Source organism: Cynara cardunculus (genome assembly GCF_001531365.2).
Source record: "Cynara cardunculus var. scolymus isolate 2C chromosome LG 2, CcrdV1, whole genome shotgun sequence".
In the NCBI taxonomy this organism is placed as follows: Eukaryota; Viridiplantae; Streptophyta; class Magnoliopsida; order Asterales; family Asteraceae; genus Cynara; species Cynara cardunculus.
In genome coordinates, this window is record NC_037529.1 from 36,217,693 (window position 1) to 36,240,835 (window position 23,143).

Below are 23,143 nucleotides of genomic sequence, written 5' to 3' on the forward strand. Positions count from 1 at the left end.
TAAGTATATCTTTATACTTTTCTTAAAATTCAAAACGATCACTGTATCTTATTTATCAGTAATTAAAACGATTTTTTTAAATGCCAGTTTCAGTGACTCTCTTATCACTGAATCTGATGCCTTAAAATCCTTACTGAATCTTTCTTTTCAGTGATAAAATGTTTTAAATGTTCTTATCATTGTTTTCTTAGACACTGTATGACTCTTCATTTTCTTAAAAATTATTTGTTTTTAAAGGAAAATAGTTAATGAACCGTCTTTATGACGACATTCTCTATTTACTATGCGCGACGCTTTGAGATGTGCAAAAGGTTCTGTCATTACGCTACCTCATTTAATGACATCCAATCATGGATGAGAACGTTGGTATATTTTTCATCATGACCACTTTCCTGAACCGTTGTCTTTTCTCTCTCTCATATTATTTCTCTCTCCTCCTACCTATAAATATGAGACTTCTCCATTTTTCTCTTTACGCTTACAAAATTCATAGACGAAACTCTGCACGAATTCTCTCCAGATTTAGGGAAGTTGCCAATCATTATTTCATCATCATTAGAAGCTGACCAAGATGAAAAGTTGGTTGATATGTTGAAACTTCATACCAAGGCCCTAGGATGGACCATTGCTGACCTCAAAGGGATAAGTCCCACCATTTGTCAACATAAAATAATTTTGGAAGACAAAAGTTTCACCTCCGTTGAGCCTCAAAGAAGGCTAAATCCTGTCATGGAGGTTGTCAAAAAGGAAATTTTAAAATGGCTTGATGCTGGCATAATTATCCTATTGCTAGTAGTACATGTGTCAGTCATGTGCAATGTGTACCTAAAAAGGGAGGAGTTACTGTTGTACCAAATGAGAAGAATGAACTTATACCTACTAGAATAGTAACTAGTTGTAGGATATGTATGGACTATAGAAGGCTTAATAAAGCCACTCAAAAAGACCTTTTTCCATTATCCTTCATAGACCAAATGTTAGATAGACTAGCAGGAAAATAGTTTTATTGTTTCTTAGATGGCTACTCCCGTTACAACCAGATTGCCATAGCACCAAATGACCAGGAAAATACTTACTTTCACATGTTCATATGGAACTTTTGCTTTTAGAATAATGTCTTTTGGACTTTGTAATGCCCCTGCCACTTTCCAAAGGTGTATGATGTCTATTTTCTCAGATATGTTAGAACACTCCATGGAAACTTTATCATTTTTCAGTTTATGGTACATCATATGACCTGTGTTTGCAAAACCTTGAAAAAAAGTCTTAAAAGATGTGAAGAAACAGATTTGGTTTTGAATTGGGAAAGTGTCACTTTATGGTAAAAGAAGTCATAGTGTTAGGGCATTTAATTTCCAAAAGAGGCATTGAAGTTGATAAAGCAAAGGTAGAAGTAATTGAGAAGTTGCCTGAACCAACAACTGTAAAGGGGATCAGAAGTTTTTTAGGACATGCAGGTTTTTATAGGAGGTTTATTAAAGATTTTTCAAAATATCAAAACCTCTTTGTTTATTATTACAGTATGACCATGTTTTCAATTTTAATGAAGATTGTAGAAAAGCTTTCAACATTTTAAAAGAAGCATTGGTTACTACTCCTGTGGTAATAACACCTGATTGGTCCAAACCCTTTGAAATAATGACTGATGCTAGTGACTGGGCAGTTGGAGCAGTGTTAGGTCAAAAGAAAGAATGCAAGCAAAACTCTCAATGATGCTCAAATCAATTACACCACTACTGAAAAGGAATTATTAGTTGTGGTAATTGCTTTTGAAAAATTCAGATCATACTTGATGGGAACCAAAGTGATTGTTCATACTGATCATGCTGCCATCAAGTACCTTATTTCTAAAAAAGATGCAAAACCAAGGTTAATAAGGTGGGTTTTGCTTTTGCAAGAGTTTGATTTGGAAATCATTGATAGAAAAGGGGTGGATAATCAAGTGGTCGACCATCTGTCAAGATTGGAAAAACAAGACAAACCAGTGCAAAGTAGTGACATCTGTGAAGTATTTCCAGATKAAAGAATTTTGGTTCTTAATCATACTACAGTGCCTTGTTAATTACTTAGCTTGTGGGATTATTCCCAAGGAATTTAATAAGTATCAAAGAAAGAAGCTTATCTATGATTCAAAGAAATATTTATGGGATGACCCTTTCTTGTTTAAAGTTTGTGCAGATCAGGTGATTAGAAGATGCATCCCAAAAGAAGTGACATCAGTTCTATAGCACTGCCATGCAGGACCTTGTGGAGGAAATTTTGGAGAATGTAGGACAGCATCCAAGGTTTTACAATCAGGATTCTACTAGCCTACTTTGCACAGTGATGCTCAAAACTTTGTAAAAAGTTGCAATGAGTGCCAGAGGAGTGAAAATATCTGTAGAAGAAATGAAATGCCTTTAAACGGAATTCTAGAAATAGAATTATTTGATGTTTGGGGTATAGACTTTATGGGACCTTTTCCTCTATCCAAAATTTGTGCCTACATATTGGTAGTTGTGGACTATGTGTCCAAATGGGTGGAAGCCATGGCTTGCCATTCCAATGATGCTAAAACAGTTGTTAAGTTCTTACAAAAGCACATATTCACTAGATATGGTACACCTCGTGCCTTAATTAGTGATGAAGGCACTCACTTCATAAACAACATGTTAGAAGAAGTTCTTGATAAGTATGACATCAAGCATAGGGTAGCAACTGCCTACTATCCTCAGACCAACGGATTAGCTGAATTGTCAAATGGGAAGATAAAAGGGATTTTGACCAAAGTAGTCAAGCCACATAGAAAGGATTGGGCCTCTAAGTTAGATGACGCTTTATGGGCCTACCGAACTGCTTACAAAACCCCTATTGGTATGTCTCCCTATAAATTGGTCTTTGGAAAAGTTTGCCATTTACCTGTGGAATTAGAGCACAAAGCCTATTGGGTCATTAAGGAACTTAACATGAGTTTAGATGAGGCCGGAAGAAAAATGACTTTGCAACTTTGTGAATTGGAAGAGCACAGGAATTTTTCCTTTGAAAATGCTAAGCTATACAAAGAAAATACAAAAAAAATGGCATGATAAAAAGATTCTTCCAAAAGAGTTCACAGAAGGCCAAAAAGTCTTATTGTTCAATTCAAGGTTAAAGTTATTTCCTGGAAAGCTGAATTCCAGATTGACCGGACCTTTCATTGTTACCAAAGTATACCCCTGCGGAGTAATTGACTTGATAGATCCGGAGAGGGGTACTACTTTCAAAGTAAATGGGCAACGTGTAAGACCTTTCTTTGATTCAATGGTTTTTACGCAACCTATTGAGGTTATTTTTCTGAAATAATAGTTTTTTGTAAATATTAGTCTTTATATATTTATAAGTTATTATTTATATTCTTATTTTTATTTTATTTTGCATTTTCATTTTTAATTTTTAGATAAAGCTTTTATCTTTATTTTCCTTTATTTTTTAGAATAATTTCTTTTATAACATCTAATATATTTAGTTAGGTTTTATATTTAAAATTTGGGTTTTGTTTTCTTGGGCTGGAATTTAATTTATAGCTGATGACCTAGTTTGTTTTTATTAATTAACCAGGTCGGCCAAAGAAAAGCTTGGCCTAGTTGCATTTCTTATTAACAGGCCGTGAATAAGGAAGCCATGGCGAAGGCCGCGAAGAAGAAGCCCAAAAGAGAAGTCTGTGTCTAGGACAGTCAAGCCACAAGGCCCGCGAAGGAGAAGCCCAAGTACGAAGCCTGTTTGGTACGGCCTGTCAACATCCTGCGCTTTCATACCAGGCAACGACCGGCGACTGTCTCTTCACCTTCAAACTCTCAACTCACCATCACCGTACTCTCCTCCTTCACGCTCGAAGAAACCGTCGACCATAGCTCACCAAGCCACCATTTTCGAGAAGAAAGGACTTCATTGAACTGGCATTGTTAAAGAAGGTACCATTTCTGACTAATCACTCGATAACTGTCATTGATCAGGGAAAAGTTTGAAATTTTCGAAACCAAAATCTTGGAGAAGAAGTTTAGAGCCTTTAAAAACCCCATAATCACTGTTCATAAACCATTTGGGTTTGATATTAGCCACTATTCACTATCTCTATTTCTCCTTGCTTCCAAAAATCATTACCATTCCCCTGTTCCCTCTGTATGGCCATTCTCAAGTCTCGGCCAAGAAGAAGAGAGGGAGAGTCAGATTCCATGCCCCCTGTAAACAGCCATGATCACTCTAGTGAGAGTGAAGAAGAACCCATTGATGCCATTCCCTTGAGGCAGGTTCCATTTGCCAAACCCAAACCTAAACCCCAACCACTTCCTCAAACTCAGGCTCAAACAATTATGAAGACTGAACCACAGCCACCTCCATAATACCAAGCTACCCAGAGAATGACCAGAAGCAGAGCAAAAGGGTTGGCCAATTTCAAGCCCATTAAGCAGAAGAAGAGCATTGTGATCAACCTATCAGATGATAGTGATTCACCAAATGAGAGGCCTACTGCTCAAGCAAGTGCAAGCAGACCATCACAAGAGGATTCAACCTCTTTGAATACTTTGGCAGATGCAGCAACCCAAATGATCACTCCAAGCATACCTCCAAGCATTACAGAGAGGCTTCAATCAAGTTTGAAAATCACCAGACCTTTAACTATGGATTTGCTGTCTAGTTTTTCCTGTGTATCCTCAAGCTAGTGTGGGCTTTATGTTGAGGAAGTCTGTGGATGAGGCCATTGCTGCCTCTAATGAAGTATTGGGGCTAAGGTCAGCAACTTGTGCCCCTACTATATCCATGGTCCACATTCAGCCTCTATGGCTACCCAAGCACCAAAAAAGGGAAATTCATCCCTTAAGCACTCTTTTAGTGCAGCTTTGGCAGCCATGGACAAGGTGATTAGGGAAAAACCAGAGTGTGATCCATCCCCTGCCCAATCACCTATTACCACCACCCATGCACCCACCATCACTAGAGACATACCCATTGAATTCAACTTCATGGAAGCACCACATTTCACCTCTATTCCTGTTACATCTACCACTGTTGAACCTACCATAGTTGACCATCTCACCACATCCCAAACAGTTTCTAGACCATCCCCTGTTGAAACAGTTACCACTAGCCTAATGCACTCACCAATTCAACCCACAGTCACTAAATCTACATCTACTGAACCTATTATTCCTTTGCCACCTACTGTTTCCATCTAAGAATTAAATCCTAGCCTAACACCCTTTGAACACAATGAAAACCCATCTGATCCACAAAATACCCCTATCACTCAAACACCACCACCCTCACCCCACTCCACTAAACCATACATCCCTAGTCCAAACCAACCCAATAGCCCTATCCACTCTAGGACTCATGACTATTATGAGGGGACACACTTTGCTCACCATAGCCCTGAGCACAGCAGCCCCCATGTTGAACAAGAAAGGGAGGAAGTTGATATTGGTGCAAGTTTGAGAAAGAAAGTGGCAAGGAAGAAGAGAATAGGCAGAGTTGAATCTAGAAGTTCAAAGAGAAGGAGAGAGGACAGTGAGGACTCAGAGGCTATGGAAAGGGCAGCAAGAAGAAGAAAGAGGCCAGGGCAGCAATTTGAAGATGGGCCAGGCAATGGAGGATCACACCAACACCCTGAAGAGAACAATAGTGAAGAAGCACCATAAGTTGATGAAAAGGGTGGATGACTTAAAGAAGAAGGTGGACATTTTGAAAAAAGAAAGGGTGCAACGGGCTGAGTACAAGATGCAGAAGGAGAGGATGCTCAGAGCTACTACCAAGCATGGAAAATCAAAGAGTGCAATCAAGCTTCCACCTCCACCTAAATCCATCTTGCTACAGCATTCAGACTCTCCTACTCAGTCTGAGTAGGACAGGTTCTACCTTCCTAACCTTTTGTATATATTTCTATTTTAGCTATGCATGACCATTTAGCTGAGTTTAATGTTTATTTTGTTGTTTTAAAAGCATTTGTTGTTTTGCTGATTTGGTATATAAAGCTTGATGTTGGTATGATCTTTTGGTTGAGTTTAGTTTCAGGTTTGTTATTTTAAGCAATAGCTACTTTTTGTTTGATTTGCTGTTTTAAATGATTAGTTGTGGTTTTTCTTTTGTTGTGTTGATTCTGCTGTTCCTCTGTTTTAGCAGTAGTATCTTAGGTCCTAGTAGTCTAGTTTGGTTTCAAATTAATGTTTGATCTTTGGGTACTGTTTGGTATTCATTTTGCTGTTTTCACATAAATTTTTGTTGTTTTGAGATTTAAACTCTATTGTTTTAAATTGTTGTTTTTAGGTCTAGTTTGTTGTTTTCATTAGTAATTTACTGATTCATGTTTTATTGTTTGTTGTTTGATGTTTAGTTTCTTTTACTATTTATAGTTACCATCTTAGTTTCATTTTGCTGTTTTAACATTTCTTAAGCATGCTTTATGTTGTCTCTATTCTTTGTTGTTTTAAGATTGAGACAGTCATATGCTCATACATTTTATTTGTTGTTTTAAGTGCTATGCAGTCCCACCATTATGACCATGCTTTTCATATTGCTATGTCCTGCTTCACAAAATCTGTTCAACAGAATCTGTTTTTTTGGGATCTTAACTTTGCTGTTTTCATTAGTAAATTGTTGTCTTTATTTTGATATTTGTTGTCTTAAAATTCTCTTGTTTAGTTTCTTTGTTGTTTTTAGCTATTTCAGGCACATCATAGTCTAAAGGCATGATTTACCTATATATTGATGATTCTGTTTTCTCTTTGCCTCAATTGAGGATATTTGATGTTTTTAAGATGTCATATAGTCTTACTCATGCATTATCTTTGCTGTTTTACTACTGTTAGGTTGCTGTTTGCATAGCTGATATGACTGTTTTAAGAAGGGTCTTGTTTAATGCACTCATTCTCACCTCCATGTGTTTTGATAAGACCAATACAGGTTGAGTCATAAGAAGACAATGGCAATCCCATTGTCTAGTTCCATTTGGTCTTTTTCATCGCAGAACAATGGCAATCCCATTGTTTGATTCCTTTAAGGTTGTCTCATGGTAAAACAATGGCAATCCCATTGTTTAGTTTCATGTTACCATGTTGTAGGGTAATACAGTCCTCTGGTTGACCATTGACTTGGATTGAAACTCTTCATTGGTACCACATCCTTACTCTAGGGTCAATTTGACTTAGAATTGGATTGTTGGTTTTGCCTAAGTCCTTTCTTTGAGTCTTGAGTCATTTTCTTTTCACAAAATGATCAAGTCACACTTGTGACTTCTCATCTTTGCTTTTCTGTTTCAATTATTTAGGTTTGAGTCTTTTTGCTTTTAAAGATAATCAATTACACTTATTGGTCATCTTTGCTTTTCTGTTTCATTTTAGGTTTTAGGCACTGATTTTAAGTAGCATTTATTCCTTTAGCCATATATGCACCAAAAATAGAATAAATGATAAATGTGTTGTACAAATGCTTGAATTGATGCCATAGCCACAATAATCCAAAGCTTAAACCATCTTTATCTTTAATTGAGCCTCTAGAACTAGCCAACCATTTCCAAAGCTTGAACTWGATTCAATTGGGCYTTCATTTCAATTTGGCCAATTTGTAGCCTTGTTACACTCACAATGAGGACATTGTTTACCTTAAGTTTGGAAGAGGGTCCTAAAAAGTACCAAACACTATAGAGTTCATGAAACATATGCACTAAGACCAAAAGACAAACAAAGGAACAAAGTTCCATGTCTTGTGCATACAAAAGATGTGTCAAAGTACACCAGAATGTTTGAAAAGGACCAAAGTATCCAAACATACCTCAATATGAGATGCATAACAGTAAAATTGTGCTATGGAGTGAAAAAGTGAGATGAGGTAAAAGACATGCATTGAAAAGAAAAAGCCAAGTGCAAAACCCAATTCAAAGTCCCAAAATATCTATTGAATCTAGTACAGCAATAGAAATGTAGGCTAGCTTTTGGTTTGGCAATATGAAAGACTTAAGTTTGGGGGAGTTAGGTTTATGAAGGGCTATGTATATCTAGCATCAAGTCAAGAGTAGAACACTTTCATTCAAAAAAATTCAAAAATATGCATATTTTGGCTATTGAATGCTTATGCTCAAATTTTTTATTTAGTTTATTAGAAATTTGAGTCTTTTAATTTGTCATTTTTTGTTGTTTGGGGACAAACAACAATTCAAGTTTATGGGTGTGATAAGTGTTAATTTATTAACCTTATTACATCATTTTCTTAACCATTTTCACTTATTTTATTTGTCCATTAGTGTCTTAATTGAGTCTTTTTATGTCATCTTCATATATTAGTGGTAATATATCATATCTAATGTTAATTCCCTGTTTATGCAGACTTTTGATGATTTTTAGGTCAAATCCTGCAGCAGTCCTGTAGGAGCATGTGTGGCAGAGTCCTATAGCACCAGTTTGTAAGCTGCACCTTTTGTTTGGGCCGGATTTTCTTAGGTTGCCCTTTTGAAGCTGATGGATCTAAAGCCTTGGGCTCGGTCGAAGCACATGTTTGAAGACCCTTTTGTCCTATTAGAAGACCCTCATGTGCAAGCTTTCTTAGCCTATAAATAGAGGCTTAAAGCTTTGTTTTAAACACCACTTACACACATAATATTTGGGTTAAAACAATTACTCTCTAGATTATTGCTTTTGATATTTATGCTTTCGGTTTTCTTGCTTCCAACCAAGAACCGATTTTTGTGAAGTAAAATTATGATTGCTCTTTCAAGTTTAATACAAGTGCTCGTATTTAAATCTTCATCTCATTTTTGTTCTTATTTCCAAGTTACAATACGCTTTCTGATTTTTGTTCCAAGTTATAAATTAGTCGATTTCTGTTGCTTTACATTATATTTCATCCTTTGTGGCTCACGACTAATTTACGTAGACTAAATAATCTGTTCTCAAGACTATGCAAGTAACTTTTCGGTCTTAGCAACAAAACTTGTTTTGCAAGTTTCGTTACTTGCCTTGCAAGTTTCTTCAAAGTCAACCCCTCTTTTCAAGGTTTTCAATTGTCACATTTCAATACATCAAGTACTTACTTTACATCATGTCTAAGATTAATTTTAATTAGTAGTATTTAGTTATTAGTAATTTAATTTCAGTCATTTACATTCCATTCTTTAAATTTCAGTCTTTTACATTTCAGTCTTTTACATATCTGTCTTTACTTTTCTGCATTTTACTTTACTGCAATTTATTTTTCTGTCATTTACATTCCAGTACTTTAAATTCCAATATTTCCATTTCTTGTAATTTAATTTCCGCAATTTACTTTCTGCAATTTACTTTTCCGTATCAATTCTTACATCCTTCGAGAGAAGAAACCGAGCGATGATGGGCGGAATTAAGACCAAAGCCGATGTGAAAGCACAAAGGTGTCTTATTAGCATTATAGTCTACTATATGTTTCAGGTGCTTAATATTTTATTTGAGGATTACATTAAAATTAATTGACAACTAATTTTGTGTACAAAAATGTATTGATTTTCAAAACCTGAGGTAATAGGAGAAGGCTATAAATAGCCTTAGTATTTGACAAACGTTATACTCCTACGGTGTAGGATGGTAACATTGTGTTGTGCTAGGATTCACGACGTCTAACATAAATGATATCGTATCGATAGCACGTTGACCGATGTGTACTCTTGGGAGGCCGTCTGACCCGATAGTTGATACTGTCATAGTTATATAAAATCATTTATTGATTTTAGATAATTGTGACAGGAATGCTATGTCACCTTTTTGTTGAATCATTTGTTTCATGTCTTAATCAACCTTTGCACCATGTGCTTCTTTTTAAGACTGATACTTTCTTAGTTGCTAATCAAATCACCCAATTTTAGATAAATCAAATCCCTCATTTCGCCATTTGAAATTAGTTTTTATAGACTAGACTTGAAATAACTTTACAATCTATCTCTGTGGGAACGATATCTGGTACTTTACCATTATTACTTGTTACAAGACGACAGTAGTTGAAGGTGTATACTTGTGTCGAGTTCTATTTTTGTGTTGAAATCTAAGGTTGAATAAACCGACGAGCAATGTACTATACAGAGCCTCTTTATCCCTTGAGCATACTTCTGTTTTTGTCTTGATCCATGAGACAGAGCCTCTGCATACTACATGTAGAGCCTCTTGCTCAAGTGTTTGTCTTGTGATACAGAGCCTCTGTATACTACATGTAGAGCCTCTTGCTCAAGTGTTTGTCTTGTGATACAGAGCCTCTGTACTTTCTGCGTGCGTGCGTGCGTGCGTGTGATCAAATGCAAACCACCATATTCATACAAACCTTATAAACTATTATCGACCTATCAGAGTCATTTATTCCTTTTTTCTCCTTTTTCTTAGAGCTGACAAAAAGCGACCCAAACCCGCCAACCCATCCCAAACCTAACCCAAAATTAACAGCTTGGGTCGAGATCTTCAACCCATTTAAGTAAATGGTTCAACACGCCTAACCCGTTTATTTAAAATTAAATGGGTCAATTCAGGTTCAACCCATTTATTTAACATGTTGAGTTGAGAAAAGCATAAACAAATCAACACACTGTCAACCCATTTAGGTAACATGTTCAGTTGGGTTGAAAAATCTCAACCCATTTAATTAAACAAGTTGGGCTGGATTAAGATTTACAGTTTGTTCAGTGATGGCCAAAACCGGTCCCGAGCCGGCCCTGGCCTAATCGGTCCCAAGCTTTCTCATAACCGGCCATAACCGGTCCTGGTCGAAAATGGTAGGACCAGTCAAGGTACTTCATAACCGGTTCTGGGTCCTGAACTGTGTTGTTCAGAAGCCTTTGTTTGGACAGTTTACAACTCCTCCTGCATTAGTGAATCACTAATATCATATTCTGATCAGCACAAAATTGACACACCTGCAAAATCAAATTAGACAGATTTTGGTACCCAAACAAACTTGGGTCCTATTTTGTTAGTATCGGGCTGGGGTATGTTGTAACTTCCAAACCATCTATTTCTATTAGACTTTTTCTTTTTAGCACTTTGAACAGGATGATCAGATACAAAATATGATCCATACCAGATATTGTAATCATACCTATTCTTACCTTTCCAGTCCTTCTGATATCTGTTGTCTGTACTCCATCTGTTGTATGTCTTCTTGTTCACAAAATCAGTTGATCTGCATGTGGAGCACATGATTCTTCTCTTGCTAAGATGAACGAAATCAGTAATAGATGTTACAAAACAAGGAAGATGATTAGTAACAACAGGGGTACGAGATGAAACAGATTCAGATTTACTGACCCAAATAATTTTAACCTTAAAAGAATAATTGGATGATCCAATGACATACCCTTGATAATACTGATTAGAAGAACGAGAATAGCTCTTAGAAACAGTAGATTTAGGGCTGCTTGAATAATTGTTCGATTTGGAACAGTCATAGAAGCTGGTTTTACACTGAGAAGGAGAACCAATTGAGCTTTGAGCACAAGAAAAGTCTTTGACTTTCTGTAAAAAGTTGGTCTCTTTCCATAGTAACTAAATCATACTTATTTTTGAGTTATGTTCTCATCTTCAATTTAGTTTCAAGGTTTGTCTTCAGATCAGACAATTTCTTTGTAGTATCCAGGAGTTTACCTTCTAACTCCTTCTTGAGCGTTTCAAACTTCTTATTCTGATTTATAAACTCTCTTCTCTCTTCATCTGAGCTGTTTTTCTCATTCTCAAAAGCGATGTCAAGCCACTTTTTCTTTTCAGCAAGCTCTTTAGCAATAGTCGTATGTTTCTTTATAGTATTTCTCTTCTCAAGAACAAATTGGTTCTTCTCTTCATCTAAAGCCTTCTGCTTGAGAGCAATGCTGTCAAATAATTTCTGTGTTTGGCTCTGACACTCTTCTGTGATGTCTTTCTTCTCTTTATCATTCTTGGCACGTTTCAAGATGATCAGTTGCTCAAAATCTGATATTTGCTTTAACAGCATTTTTGCGTTCAGCTCGAGAGAGTTTATCTTATTCTCATAAGATAAGCGTTCAACATCAACTTTTTCTCTATTTCGGAAAATCTTTTCTTTTCCTTTTCAAATTCATTCCTTAACTCACACAAATCACTCTCAGATTTATGAAGTTTTCCAGTTAAGTTCTCAGTCTCTAGATTAACTTTCTCAGAAGAATTCCTTACATTTTGCAGATCTTGAAGTTTGTTGAATAATTTCTTATTAGCATCACTCTAAGTCTTCAATTCTTCTTCACATTCTTTCCTAACAATGTTCAAAGTTCTCTCAAATTCGCAAGTCTTAACTGATAAAACCTTTACAGAATTTTTTCTTAAGATTTTATTTTCTCCTTGCAGATTCTTGATAAAAAATTTATATGCGAAATTCTCATCAAACATATTAATGTGTTTTTCTTTGTAGCCCTCTACTCTTCTTTCCAATTCAGCAATTCTCTCTCTCAATTCTTTATTCTCTCTGTCCAATGAAATTGCCATTTTTTTTAAAATCAAGATTGATTAATGATCAAATGCTGTGAAATCAGATAAAAAAAAAATCAAAATCAATTAAGCTCAAAAACACAAATAGAAAACACAAAAACTGATGAGATATTATAAAAACGACGAAAAACTGTCAAAAATCAGTAAAAACAGTCAAAACTGTTAAAAACAGTCAAAAACAGTTAAAACTGATAAGAAACAGTTTATGCGACGGAAAATAGTTCAAAGATTCTTAAACAATTTAAACACAGAACAAAACATATAAAAACACATTCAAAATTACAACACAAAAAAATAAAATGCTTTTGGGCCAAAAAAAATTAAAAACAAAGTGGGCGGCTAAGACCTTGAGTGATTAAGAATAAACTCGAGTGAGACCAAGTCCGGACAAATTTTCTAAGTCTACAACTTAGAAAATGAATTCCTTTTCAATTGATGGTACTCTTGTTGAAGTCACTTCAAGCCAACTTCGTTAACAAGGAGCAGCAACAAGCATAGAATCTCAAAACAAACACATTAATCAAAATGTTATCCTAAAAGCATGACCATTTGCACCTGAAACCCATTTCAGAGGAACTTGTTCTTGTTTAGGCTCAAGTATCTTAAACAGGTTCTAACAAACAAATAACTTCAAATCAGCAACGTCTCCAATCCTGTTGGCAAGGTTTATGATTTAGACTAAAATCAAACACAATCAAACATAATGGCATCAATTTATCAGTTGTTTCAAATCACTAGAATGCAAACAGCCCAAAAATGTTCAAATGCAACCTCTTTACAACCAAAACTCACAACATTCTGAACTTGGTTACTTAAAGGTCCAGCTTTCACCAGACTTTTTAGACATAAAATGATCACAATGGATACACAAACCATAAACTTTGACAAGATTGTTCTGTGATCACTTCTGCATTGTATAAGAACCTGATAAGTCTTCTTTCCATGTGCTTAAAACTCCATCCTTATTCAGTAGGCAGTTGATTAAAAGATGGATTTATGCAGAGCAATTTGATAAACCCAAATTGAAGATTGGGCAATCACAGCTTGTCAACCATCCACACATATGTATAAGCTTCCTGCTGTTATAGACCCTCCAAATCTACACAACTACTGTGATCGAATCTTTTATGGACTTGACTGTTGCTGTCACTCCCATGGCCCAAACCCTACAAAGATGTCTAAAAGAGCAGGTTCAATGAGTCACAGCACCAGTCAATGCAGAATCAGCACCCGAATGGTGTTTCATTCAATGCTGCAGGCGTGAGAGTATGATCAAATGAAATCGAAACGAAGATAATTGCTAAATCAAAGGAACAGTGACTGTTGACTAATAGCAAAATATGCAGCACTGTTATGAATATCTACAAATTGATCAAATCTGGCCACAAATGAAATCCGCCTAAGATGAAGATGAAGACTATCTTGAACAATGAAGATGAGCTGCTGTTTTGGTAAAATAGAACCAGAATCAACTTCTAGGCAGCCAGGCTCATTGCCCTTCTGTTTGGCATTAGATATATAACTTTCTGATGCAAAACTATCTTTAATATGAGATATGGATTCATAAGCACTCAGATGACCATGGCCAGAAACTGTTAACCTCTGGATGAAGCGAGCGATGAACTTGGTCTTGAACAGTAAACCTTAAATTGGATAAGCTATTGTGCGATTTACCCTTAGAAAAACAGTTGCACCAAATCCGGATGAATCAAATGCACCAAGTCCGGACAAAACCCTTCACACCTTCAAACCTTTAAACAGTTCTTGTATCAAGCGATTTGGCAAAACCTCACTGAATCCAGGCGATAAATGCCGAATCCGGTCACCAAATCAAAGATAAACCAAGCGATTTAATTATCTCCGGTTAACGATTTACCAAGAATCCGGTTAAGCCTCAAACAATAATCCAAGCGATTTACTTATGTCCGGTTAGGCTTTGAACGATGATCCAAGCGATTTAGCTATTGTCCAGTCACCAACCAAGAGAACTCCGATCAAGCTTTGTGCGATTTGCCAGGCGATTTAATGAAGTCCAAACACAAGCCAAGTTGCCTAATCCGCTCAAACTACTGTTATGACAAAAGATACCAAGCGATTAAAACTAGTGTTGAATCAAACGATTTATGGTAAATCGGTCACCGACAAGTGATTTGATTAAATCCTAAATCGGTCACTGTATATCTGGACAACTTGTTTCAACAAAAACAAGATCTAAATCAGGTAAAACAAGAAGCAATGTATATGAAAAACCTGCAATTTAGAATAAATCGGTCAATGAAACCAGCGATTTAGGTGAAGCTTTGAGTGATTTAGCAACAAATTGAATCGAGTGATGTACGATTTAGAAATCCGATTTAGTCTGATCTTGATGAAATCTGTTAAACATGCGATTTATAAAATGGATGGACCGAGCGATTTAGTCTTGTTGGGCCGATGGACTGAACGACTTAGACCCAAAAACACAAAAACAAAATATTTAAAAAAAAAATTTGGATCAAAAACACAGATATATTTAAAAAAAATCAAGAACACGAAAAAATTTCAAAACACAAAATTATCAAAAACTCGAAAAATAATGATCAAATCACAAAACATTGTGTTTAACAAAGATTCACAATTCAATTCCGAGCAGATTGATCACGGTTTAAACACAAAAACACAAAAAAAAAAAAAAAAAATTTAGATCAAACTCCAAAGAAAAAAAGAACACGATGAAGAACAAAAAAAATTCAGAAAATTTCTTTAAAAAAAATCTTCAAAAACAATGATTTCCTCTTCTGATTTAGTGCATAATCCGGCTCTAATACCAATTGAGAGTCCCTATAATCAATCTTCAGTTAAATCTCTTAAGAATCCATGGCAATCTTCATAAAACATTCAAGAACATGAAGAACAAGTAGAGAGAGAAAGTCAAGATATCACAATCTTGGTCAAACTTTATTTACGTAAACTGATTTTACAATATGAGCTCTTACAGCAAATTACAAGGAAATAACCCTTTATATAGGGTCAAAGATGTAAACAAAGTCAAAGTCAAACAATCTCTAGAAAAGTCAAACACGATGACTTTTATACAATTATAGACAATTTTAACTTTCAAGACGAATACAATTTTACACTGAATTTCAGTCCTAACAGTCCGGAATGATAGCCGCTGTCCAACAGTTTGTTAAAGCTTGTGATTTATGCCAACGTTGTAAGGCTAGCTCTACTTCTCCGGGTGGCCTCTTACAGCCGTTAGATATCCCTGATGCGATTTGGGAACATCCATCGATGGACTTCACTTTGGGATTGCCCAAATCTAAAGGTTATGATGCAATGTTAGTAGTGGTGGATAGAATCTCGAAATACAGCCATTTCATACTCTTAAAACACCCATATACTGCAAAGTCAATAAATAAGATTTTTGTCCGTGAAGTCGTTCGTCATCATGGGATTCCGAAGTCCATCGTTAGCGATCGTGATCCATTATTTTTGAGTCACTTTTGGCAAGAAATTTTTCGATTGCAAGGTACTCAGTTGCGTATGAGTTCCGCCTACCATCCAGAATCGGATGGCCAAACTGAGGTTATTAATCGTTGCTTGGAAACGTATTTACGGTGTTTCGCAATTGATCAACCACGTTCGTGGTCTATCTGAATTCCGTGGGCAGAGTTCTGGTACAACTCCTCCTTTCATGGGACTACTGGTACCTCTCCTTTCGAGGTGTTTTATGGGCGGAAACCTCCTACTGTAATTCAATTTATTCCCGGAGAAGTGAGTTGCGGGATCGAGATGAAGCTATTAAGCAACTAAAGGTCCATTTGTTGCGGGCTCAATCGATAATGAAAATCAAGCGGATAAGAAACGTCGAGAGGTGAATTTTCATGTGGGCGAATGGGTTTATGTAAAATTGAAGCCATATCGACAAATGTCAGTTGCTCCTCGTATACATCAGAAATTGACAGCAAGATTTTTTGGGCCGTTTAAAATTGTGGACCGAATTGGACCAGTCGCTTACAAATTGGAGTTGTCGGTTTCTTCGAAAGTGCACCCGGTCTTTCATGTTTCCTTGTTAAAGAAGGCCGTAATGTCAAATGCAGTGGAGCAAAATTTTCCCCCGGAGTTAGAGATCAACACAGCTGATATGTTGTTTCCAATTGCTATACTTGCGGAACGCATGGTGGGGTCTCACAATGATTCGGTGTTACAATGGTTAATCCAATGGAAGGATCGTTCCATGGACGAGGCAACATGGGAAGATGCGTCGGTTATTAAAAGGCCAATTTCCAAATGCAAGTCTTGGGGACAAGACTTTAATTGAAGGGCGGAGTAATCTTACGGATTCAATTGTTATGGACCAAAGCCCACATAAACCAAATATTTTACAGGCATATTCTAGAAGGTCCAAAAGGGTAGAAAAGGAAAGTGGCTAAGAATGTTAGTTAGAGGCGTGGTGCTTAAATAAGGAGGAGGTCGGCAAGAGAAGGCATTCTATTATTTTTTTCCTAAAATGTAATTGGCTCTTTGCTTAGGCTTTGAGAGAGGGAAGTTTTCCCTGGATTCCCTGTTTGTTATCAGCTTTTGCATTCAATCAAATCAGCCGACTTACTCCATTTCTATTCTGTCTTCTTATCTTTTTATTAATCTGTGAATTGTTCTTCATCATAGTCCCCTAGAAGTACAAAGAGAAAAAATGATTTCGTGTAAAAAGAGAACTACCGTGTTCCAAAAATGTATGCATCAAATTACATTATAGATGCATAAGTGAGTTACATACATACATGTACATGAAATGAAATGAGTTTGAAAACTGGTAAAATGCCTTACATACAACACCAAGCAGATGATGATGATGATGATGATGCTGAAGATGATGCTGATGCTGATGCTGATGCTGATGCTGATGCTGATGCTGATGATGATGATGATGATGATGCTGATGCTGATGATCATGTGTTTCAGAACAACTGAAAATATAAAGTGGTAGACCCATCGCCAAACGATCTCAGATCTGCAGCTCTCACCAACGCTCTGCATAACGGACACGTCCTTTCCCTTTCAAACCTATAATAAACTCATGTTCGTCATTGCAACATATTTTTCAAGGAGGATTACAAAAATTATAACTAGACTTACCACTCTGACACGCATTCTTCACAGAAGACATGTTTACAACGAAGCACAACTGGAGAATGCATTTTTTCTTGGCAAATGGCACAAAGCTCACCAGGTGCATTCACCTGCATTTATAGTAAGTTAAGGATTCTTCACTTGTTTTACGTTTTAAGCGCTGAACTGTGTACAAAGAAAATGAAAAACAAAAACATGGAGCCTGCCTGTTCAGATGTTGCATAAGCGCCATAATGAATCTCTCTACGTGACAACGCCTTTATAGCTGAAATCAATGACTGGACCTGCAGAATAAATCTAACTAGATAAGAAGCAAAGTCCATTCAAAGAAACTAGCATATGACTAATATCTATGTTTTTGAAAAAGGGAACATGAGAATTCTTTTTCCAATCCATTGAAGTCCACGAATTGCACCTTCTCAACAACACAAGTGAGCTTGAATGTCAGATATAGTCCAGTCATTAGTGATGAAAATAGGCTTCCGTATTCTTTGTTCAAAAAGAAGCGATACCATACTGGAGCAGGCAGCAACACACGATACAGCAGCAATAGGTACTCAACTAAAGTTAGCATTTGACCCTGTCACAATTAGGGAAAAATGACATTGCATGAATTATTACATAAGATTTAACCAACTTTGTTTTCCCATGCTTTCAGGTTAAACTAATAGGGCTGAATTATGCATCGTATCTCACCTGCTTTCGGCGATTTCTACCTCTGCTATTCTTGTAGTACATTAACAGAAAACACTTGAGCACCATTGCTGCTTGTCTGGCTAGAGTATCTGAAACACCAAAAAAATTCTAAGGGCATTTTTCAAAGACACTAATTATGATTTTCCTTATAACAAGTCGGATAAATGGACCATAGTTCTGATGAAGAATTGAAGCCAAGTATGCAGTAAGTAATAAATGTAGCAAGCTTATGCTTACAAACTTAATACTTTTCATCAACCATGTGCCGATTGTGGCATTGTAGAATGCGCAGAAGTCTGTAAGTTTGTAAGCGCAAAAAAGGAGTCTATGCATTAACCAACATACAAGCTTATGCAGTCAGTAAATAAAAGCCAACGTGTAATTGACGACAAGAACTCACCATTTACTATTACTAGGAATATTGCATGCCAGAAAGGTGGTATACTTTTTGGAGGGAGCATGACCAATGGATACAGGAGATCATCCTTACGATACCACCAGTAAACCCCAGCCACATGAAGTGTAAACAAAAGAGAAATGCTTGCTAGAACTAATATCTTCCTCTCTCCCTGCAAATAACATTCAATGTAGCTTAACACCCATCTTTGTCCAAAAAGATGGAATGGTTTATAGAGCTCTTTGTTTGTATAATTATTATAAAGAACCCAGAACTTAGGAAAAATTTGCACCTTCAGAGCTGTCTGCCTGCGAAGAATATCATTTGACTTGAACATAAAAGCAGTAATCCAGATTGTGACAAAAAAACCTGTAATCCCTTGCAAGAGAAACCAAAGTGAGAAAAACCATATCTCTGGTCAAAGGAGGAAATGGAAGTGAGTCTTAAGGCAAGATCAAAGATCTCAAGTTACAACTGATGTTACAAAGCAGGACAAAAAATATTTAGTAAGAAGTCATTTTTAATAATTAACTGATGACAAGCATTTTAGTTTTCAATCAATTCCATTTTACTCACTATTATGTAGCTTCAACATACAATGATGACTGGTGAAGTCAAATGATGAAGGAATTCAGCCTGCACTCTATCCTTTGGGATACTTGGGTTGGAGAAGACATTTACAGAGAAGACTCTGTCCACAAATATTGAAAGTCAAATAACCCATGGGATTTTGTGTATTGAAATATTTCATGTACGATGTCGCCAAACAGAAAATTAAAAGGTAAAAACATCTGTAGAAACAAGCAGGTGATACTGTGATAGATAGGATAGGTATGGGCTTAAACCTACAAAAGGAAAAATCATGATGAATAGGTTTCGAGAAGGGGATAAGCATAACTCTAATAGGATTAAGAATAGTGAAAGAACAGAAGAGCGGCATAGCATTTGTTGAAGTCAAACTTATAACTCATGCGTGTATAGTAGAAGAATGGGCATAGCGCTTGCTGAAAGGAGTCCCAAGCCTCCGCTCATAATCCTCAACCAAAATACAAAACCACATATTATCTTAGATCCCACAAACTTGTAGTTCCATAGCCGTCGCCCTTTGTCAATCATTGCCCTAAAGCAAACCTCATATTCTTATTTAATCTCTTTTCATTGTTTTAAATTTCAAGAATATAGGAACCGTAGGATAGTGTTACATAAAGAGATCCTTGTTTGCCTTTGCTAGTTTATTTAGTTTTCATGGTATGAGTATCTGTACTACTGTGAAGAAATGTTGAATAAGGAAAAGACCAAAAACCTAAACCCTTCTAAACTAGCACTTTTGATGTTTCAATAAAGAGATTCTACTTCAGTAAGAAGCTATAGCATTATAGGTCTACTAAGTTTGTCATCTTGATTCAATATGCAAGGGGTGACATCACCTGGTCCTAATATATTATATATCCAGGACTACATAAATCTGAGAAAAGAAGCTTCAAGATTATCATCACCACTCATCAAATGAAAGCCTTGATATTAAAATACCTTGCAAGTGTTGCCGAATGAAGACCACCAACAGCAACAAAGTGAATGGAAGGACCTGCTCCGCCCATCTGGCAGCCTGCTGTATATCATATCTCTGGTATGAAGAGTCCCGGCTATTGTTAACCCCAACGCCTTCTGCAGCCTCCGAATCCACATTCCCACTCACAGAATCCATAGCACCTCTGATACTAGCACTGACACCATCACTCCTAGAATCTCCCTGAGTATCCATTGTCGCTGCAGAAGCCGTTCTAGAAATTGACTGAAGCAATGACTCATTCTGTATAGCTGTTCCTTCCCTAATTTGTCCAATTGTCGAAGAAGAAGCTCCTCCCCCATCCCTGTCCTGCCCTTGTTCTCCACTACCAATGATTCTAATAGATACTTCCTCATCCCCAGATCCAGGGGAATCATTCTGAGTGTTCTCATCATTGATCAAACTGTCTGAAGACTCAGAATGACTAGTACGCTGCGTTTGCAATATGCCCATATACTCCAAGAATGCAGATACAGGTGAACGAAAGAAATTTGAAGCGGAGAAATGGTTGTTTCCATTGTTTCTTCTGGAATGATGATAATGATGATCACTAGTACTGGTGCTTGCCAAAGAACCTCTGTGAGCGTCTGAACTAAGACCAGATGTTTCCATTCCGTTTGAAAACCTACTCCTAAACCTAATCCTAAGACAATTTTGGGAAAAGAAAGATAAAATCACAGAAAATTTCCATACGGTCAGTTAAAAGAACCATTAACAGAAGAATCAAATATTAGAAACGGAATGAATAAAAAACAAGAATCATAGTTGAAGCAGATGACGAACACTGATAGTGATTATAAAAGATGAAAGTTAAAGTAAAGGAGAAAGAGTTGATTCTTGCCTGGGAGATCGAAGCTCCGTTGAAAAGGCTCTGAATTATCAGAAATAAAGATTGAACGGGTGAACCCTAACGAATTGCAGTGGAGAGGCCAATGAGAATATTGGAATTGCATAACGCTATCGGGAGGCGTCTGCCCGTTCTACAAACAAGTGTTTGCCGATCATCAAGGAACATCGGAGCATCGGAAGAAAATGGCGGAGGTGGTGGTGGTGCAGACGACTGATTGTATCTCTAAATTCGGTGTTTTGACAGTGCACACAAAGAAGAGAAAGAAGAGAGATGATGTGTTTGGTTTTATAGGGGTAATTTGGGAAGGCCGATCTAAATTCATTACTCCTTTGTTAATGAGACCCGTTGGAAGCCGGTGTATCTGTCTGGATTGAGTTTACTTATTTCTCCTAAAATCGTGATTGGCTATGTGAACGTGAAAGGAGATCTTCGAAAGTAAAAAATCGAGAATGGGAGCCGGGTAACATTGTTTCCGAACCATATATTAAATATATTACTAGTTGTGTATCCGTCCAATACAACGGAATGTGAAATTTTAAAAAGATATAAACATGAAATGAAACAATCCAATAATCTATTTGAAAATGAAAAGTATAAGTAACAAGAAGATAGCTTTTGCACACAACAATAACATTCTCAAAATACCAATCATAGTAAATCTATACATTATAATAGGAAAAAAAAAATGAATAGGGTTCAACTGCTATTCTACATACTTGGAGCTATCAGATGATCCCTAATATAAAATAGGTTGTATGCACAAATGAATGATTTAAGTGTTTATGCAGGGACATTAACCATGCAAAGTGAATTCCCAAGTAGTCCCATATCTACTACCTCCAGGACTGTTGGCTGCCTCCATCACAATTTTTTATGTCTAATACCAGATATTTTATGTTCTCAAGTTGAAAATCTAAATGAGAAACATTGAATCCAAGCACATCACTTCCTTTCCTTTGCTTGAGAAAATCTTGAACAGCCTGAATATAGAATGATAGAATGTAAGACTTCTGTTGGTAATAATCAACAGGGAAGGTTCTATTTTTTCTCTACAGAGTATCCTACAGTTTGATGAACATTAACTATAGCGATGACGCGATCTTTTTACATTATTACATCATATTAAACATGTTTATTTATGTTGAAAGTAATTTACATAAAGAAATGGATTATCATACTGAATAAACATCATATGTTTTTCAACAAGATAATTACAATATAGGGTGTCATGAGAAATCGTTTCAACTTGCAAGCACATGTTATGCAAGATATTACATGTTATTGGGCCTATTTAGTATAATCGAGTCATTTGGATCAAAATGACAATAAATGGATCATAATTAATCTGATTAGACCCTAGTAGGTTAATAGGCCCATTTATCCATAAGAATTCTAATTGGCTCAAAATGACACTAATTAGGTCATATTTAGTTTGATCGGACCATGATGGGTATGTATAAGGTGCTAAATTCATCAGAATTAGTGTAATCAGACATTAATTGGAGTGATTGAGGGTCCATTTGGTGTTAGTGGATATAATTGGCCTATTTCTCCGCAAGAAGTCCAATTGGGTCAACACGACTCAAACTAGGTCATAATTAGTCTTTTTAGACCATAATGGGTTTAATGGGCTCAATTCTCCATACGAAGTCTAATCGGGTCAAAATGACACCAATTGGGCCATATTTGGTGTGTTCAGACCCTAATGGTTATCATAGGCTTATTTCTCCTATTCGAGTCTAATTGAGCAATAATGGTACTAAATGGTTCAAAAGTAGTATAATCAGACGTTAATGGAAGTAATTGAGGCGGAATAAGTCTTGACGGTCCTTAGTGGATCCAAATGGTGGTAGTGGATATAATGGGCTTATTTCTCGTTAAAAATTCCAATTGGGTCAAAATGACACCAACTAGGTCATAAACAATCTCATTAGACCCTGATGGGTTTAATGGCCCCATTTCTTAGTAACGAGCCTAATTGGGTCAAAATGACGCTAAATGGGTCATAGTTAGTCTACTGAAAGGGGAAAGATCCCCAGGCAATTTTATAAAATCAATAAAAGCGG

The 23,143-nt window shown here is 36.5% G+C and overlaps 3 protein-coding genes across 4 annotated transcripts; 2 read left to right on the forward strand and 1 right to left on the reverse strand.

The window, feature by feature from the left end:
• The first annotated feature begins 2,528 nt into the window (after positions 1–2,528).
• Positions 2,529–3,065, forward strand: LOC112506066 (uncharacterized protein K02A2.6-like). The gene has a single exon (XM_025110093.1). It carries the CDS (start codon positions 2,529–2,531, stop codon positions 3,063–3,065), a length of 537 nt encoding a protein of 178 aa, XP_024965861.1.
• A 13,300-nt stretch (positions 3,066–16,365) lies between these two features.
• On the forward strand, positions 16,366–16,758 carry LOC112506067. Its single transcript, XM_025110094.1, has one exon. It carries the CDS (start codon positions 16,366–16,368, stop codon positions 16,756–16,758), a length of 393 nt encoding a protein of 130 aa, XP_024965862.1.
• Positions 16,759–17,086: 328 nt separating this feature from the next.
• LOC112508219 (E3 ubiquitin-protein ligase RNFT1-like) lies at positions 17,087–21,326 on the reverse strand. 2 transcript variants are annotated; one of them, XM_025113009.1, is made up of 9 exons: positions 21,069–21,326; positions 20,191–20,870; positions 18,953–19,029; positions 18,664–18,832; positions 18,264–18,352; positions 17,983–18,147; positions 17,774–17,851; positions 17,574–17,677; positions 17,087–17,501 (listed from the first exon to the last, which is right to left on the reverse strand). In XM_025113009.1, exons 2-9 carry the CDS (start codon positions 20,837–20,839, stop codon positions 17,396–17,398), a joined length of 1,437 nt encoding a protein of 478 aa, XP_024968777.1. In that variant the 5' UTR covers positions 20,840–20,870; positions 21,069–21,326; the 3' UTR covers positions 17,087–17,395. The 2 variants fall into 2 exon arrangements, with proteins under 2 accessions (XP_024968777.1, XP_024968775.1); XM_025113007.1 differs by having other exon boundaries at positions 18,953–19,038.
• Positions 21,327–23,143: the final 1,817 nt, after the last annotated feature.

What these genes read in the sequence shown, in the direction of transcription:
- LOC112506066 (XM_025110093.1), top strand. Translation starts at nt 2,529, where the DNA reads ATGGCTTGCCATTCCAATGATGCTAAAACAGTTGTTAAGTTCTTACAA.
- LOC112506067 (XM_025110094.1), top strand. Translation starts at nt 16,366, where the DNA reads ATGTCAGTTGCTCCTCGTATACATCAGAAATTGACAGCAAGATTTTTT.
- LOC112508219 (XM_025113007.1), bottom strand. Translation starts at nt 20,839, where the DNA reads ATGGAAACATCTGGTCTTAGTTCAGACGCTCACAGAGGTTCTTTGGCA. An exon ending in GTAGAAATCGCCGAAAGCAG is followed by an intron (nt 18,148 to 18,263) that starts GTGAGATACGAT and finishes TAATTGTGACAG; the next exon opens with GGTCAAATGCTAACTTTAGT. An exon ending in GAAGAATGCGTGTCAGAGTG is followed by an intron (nt 17,502 to 17,573) that starts GTAAGTCTAGTT and finishes AGTTTATTATAG; the next exon opens with GTTTGAAAGGGAAAGGACGT.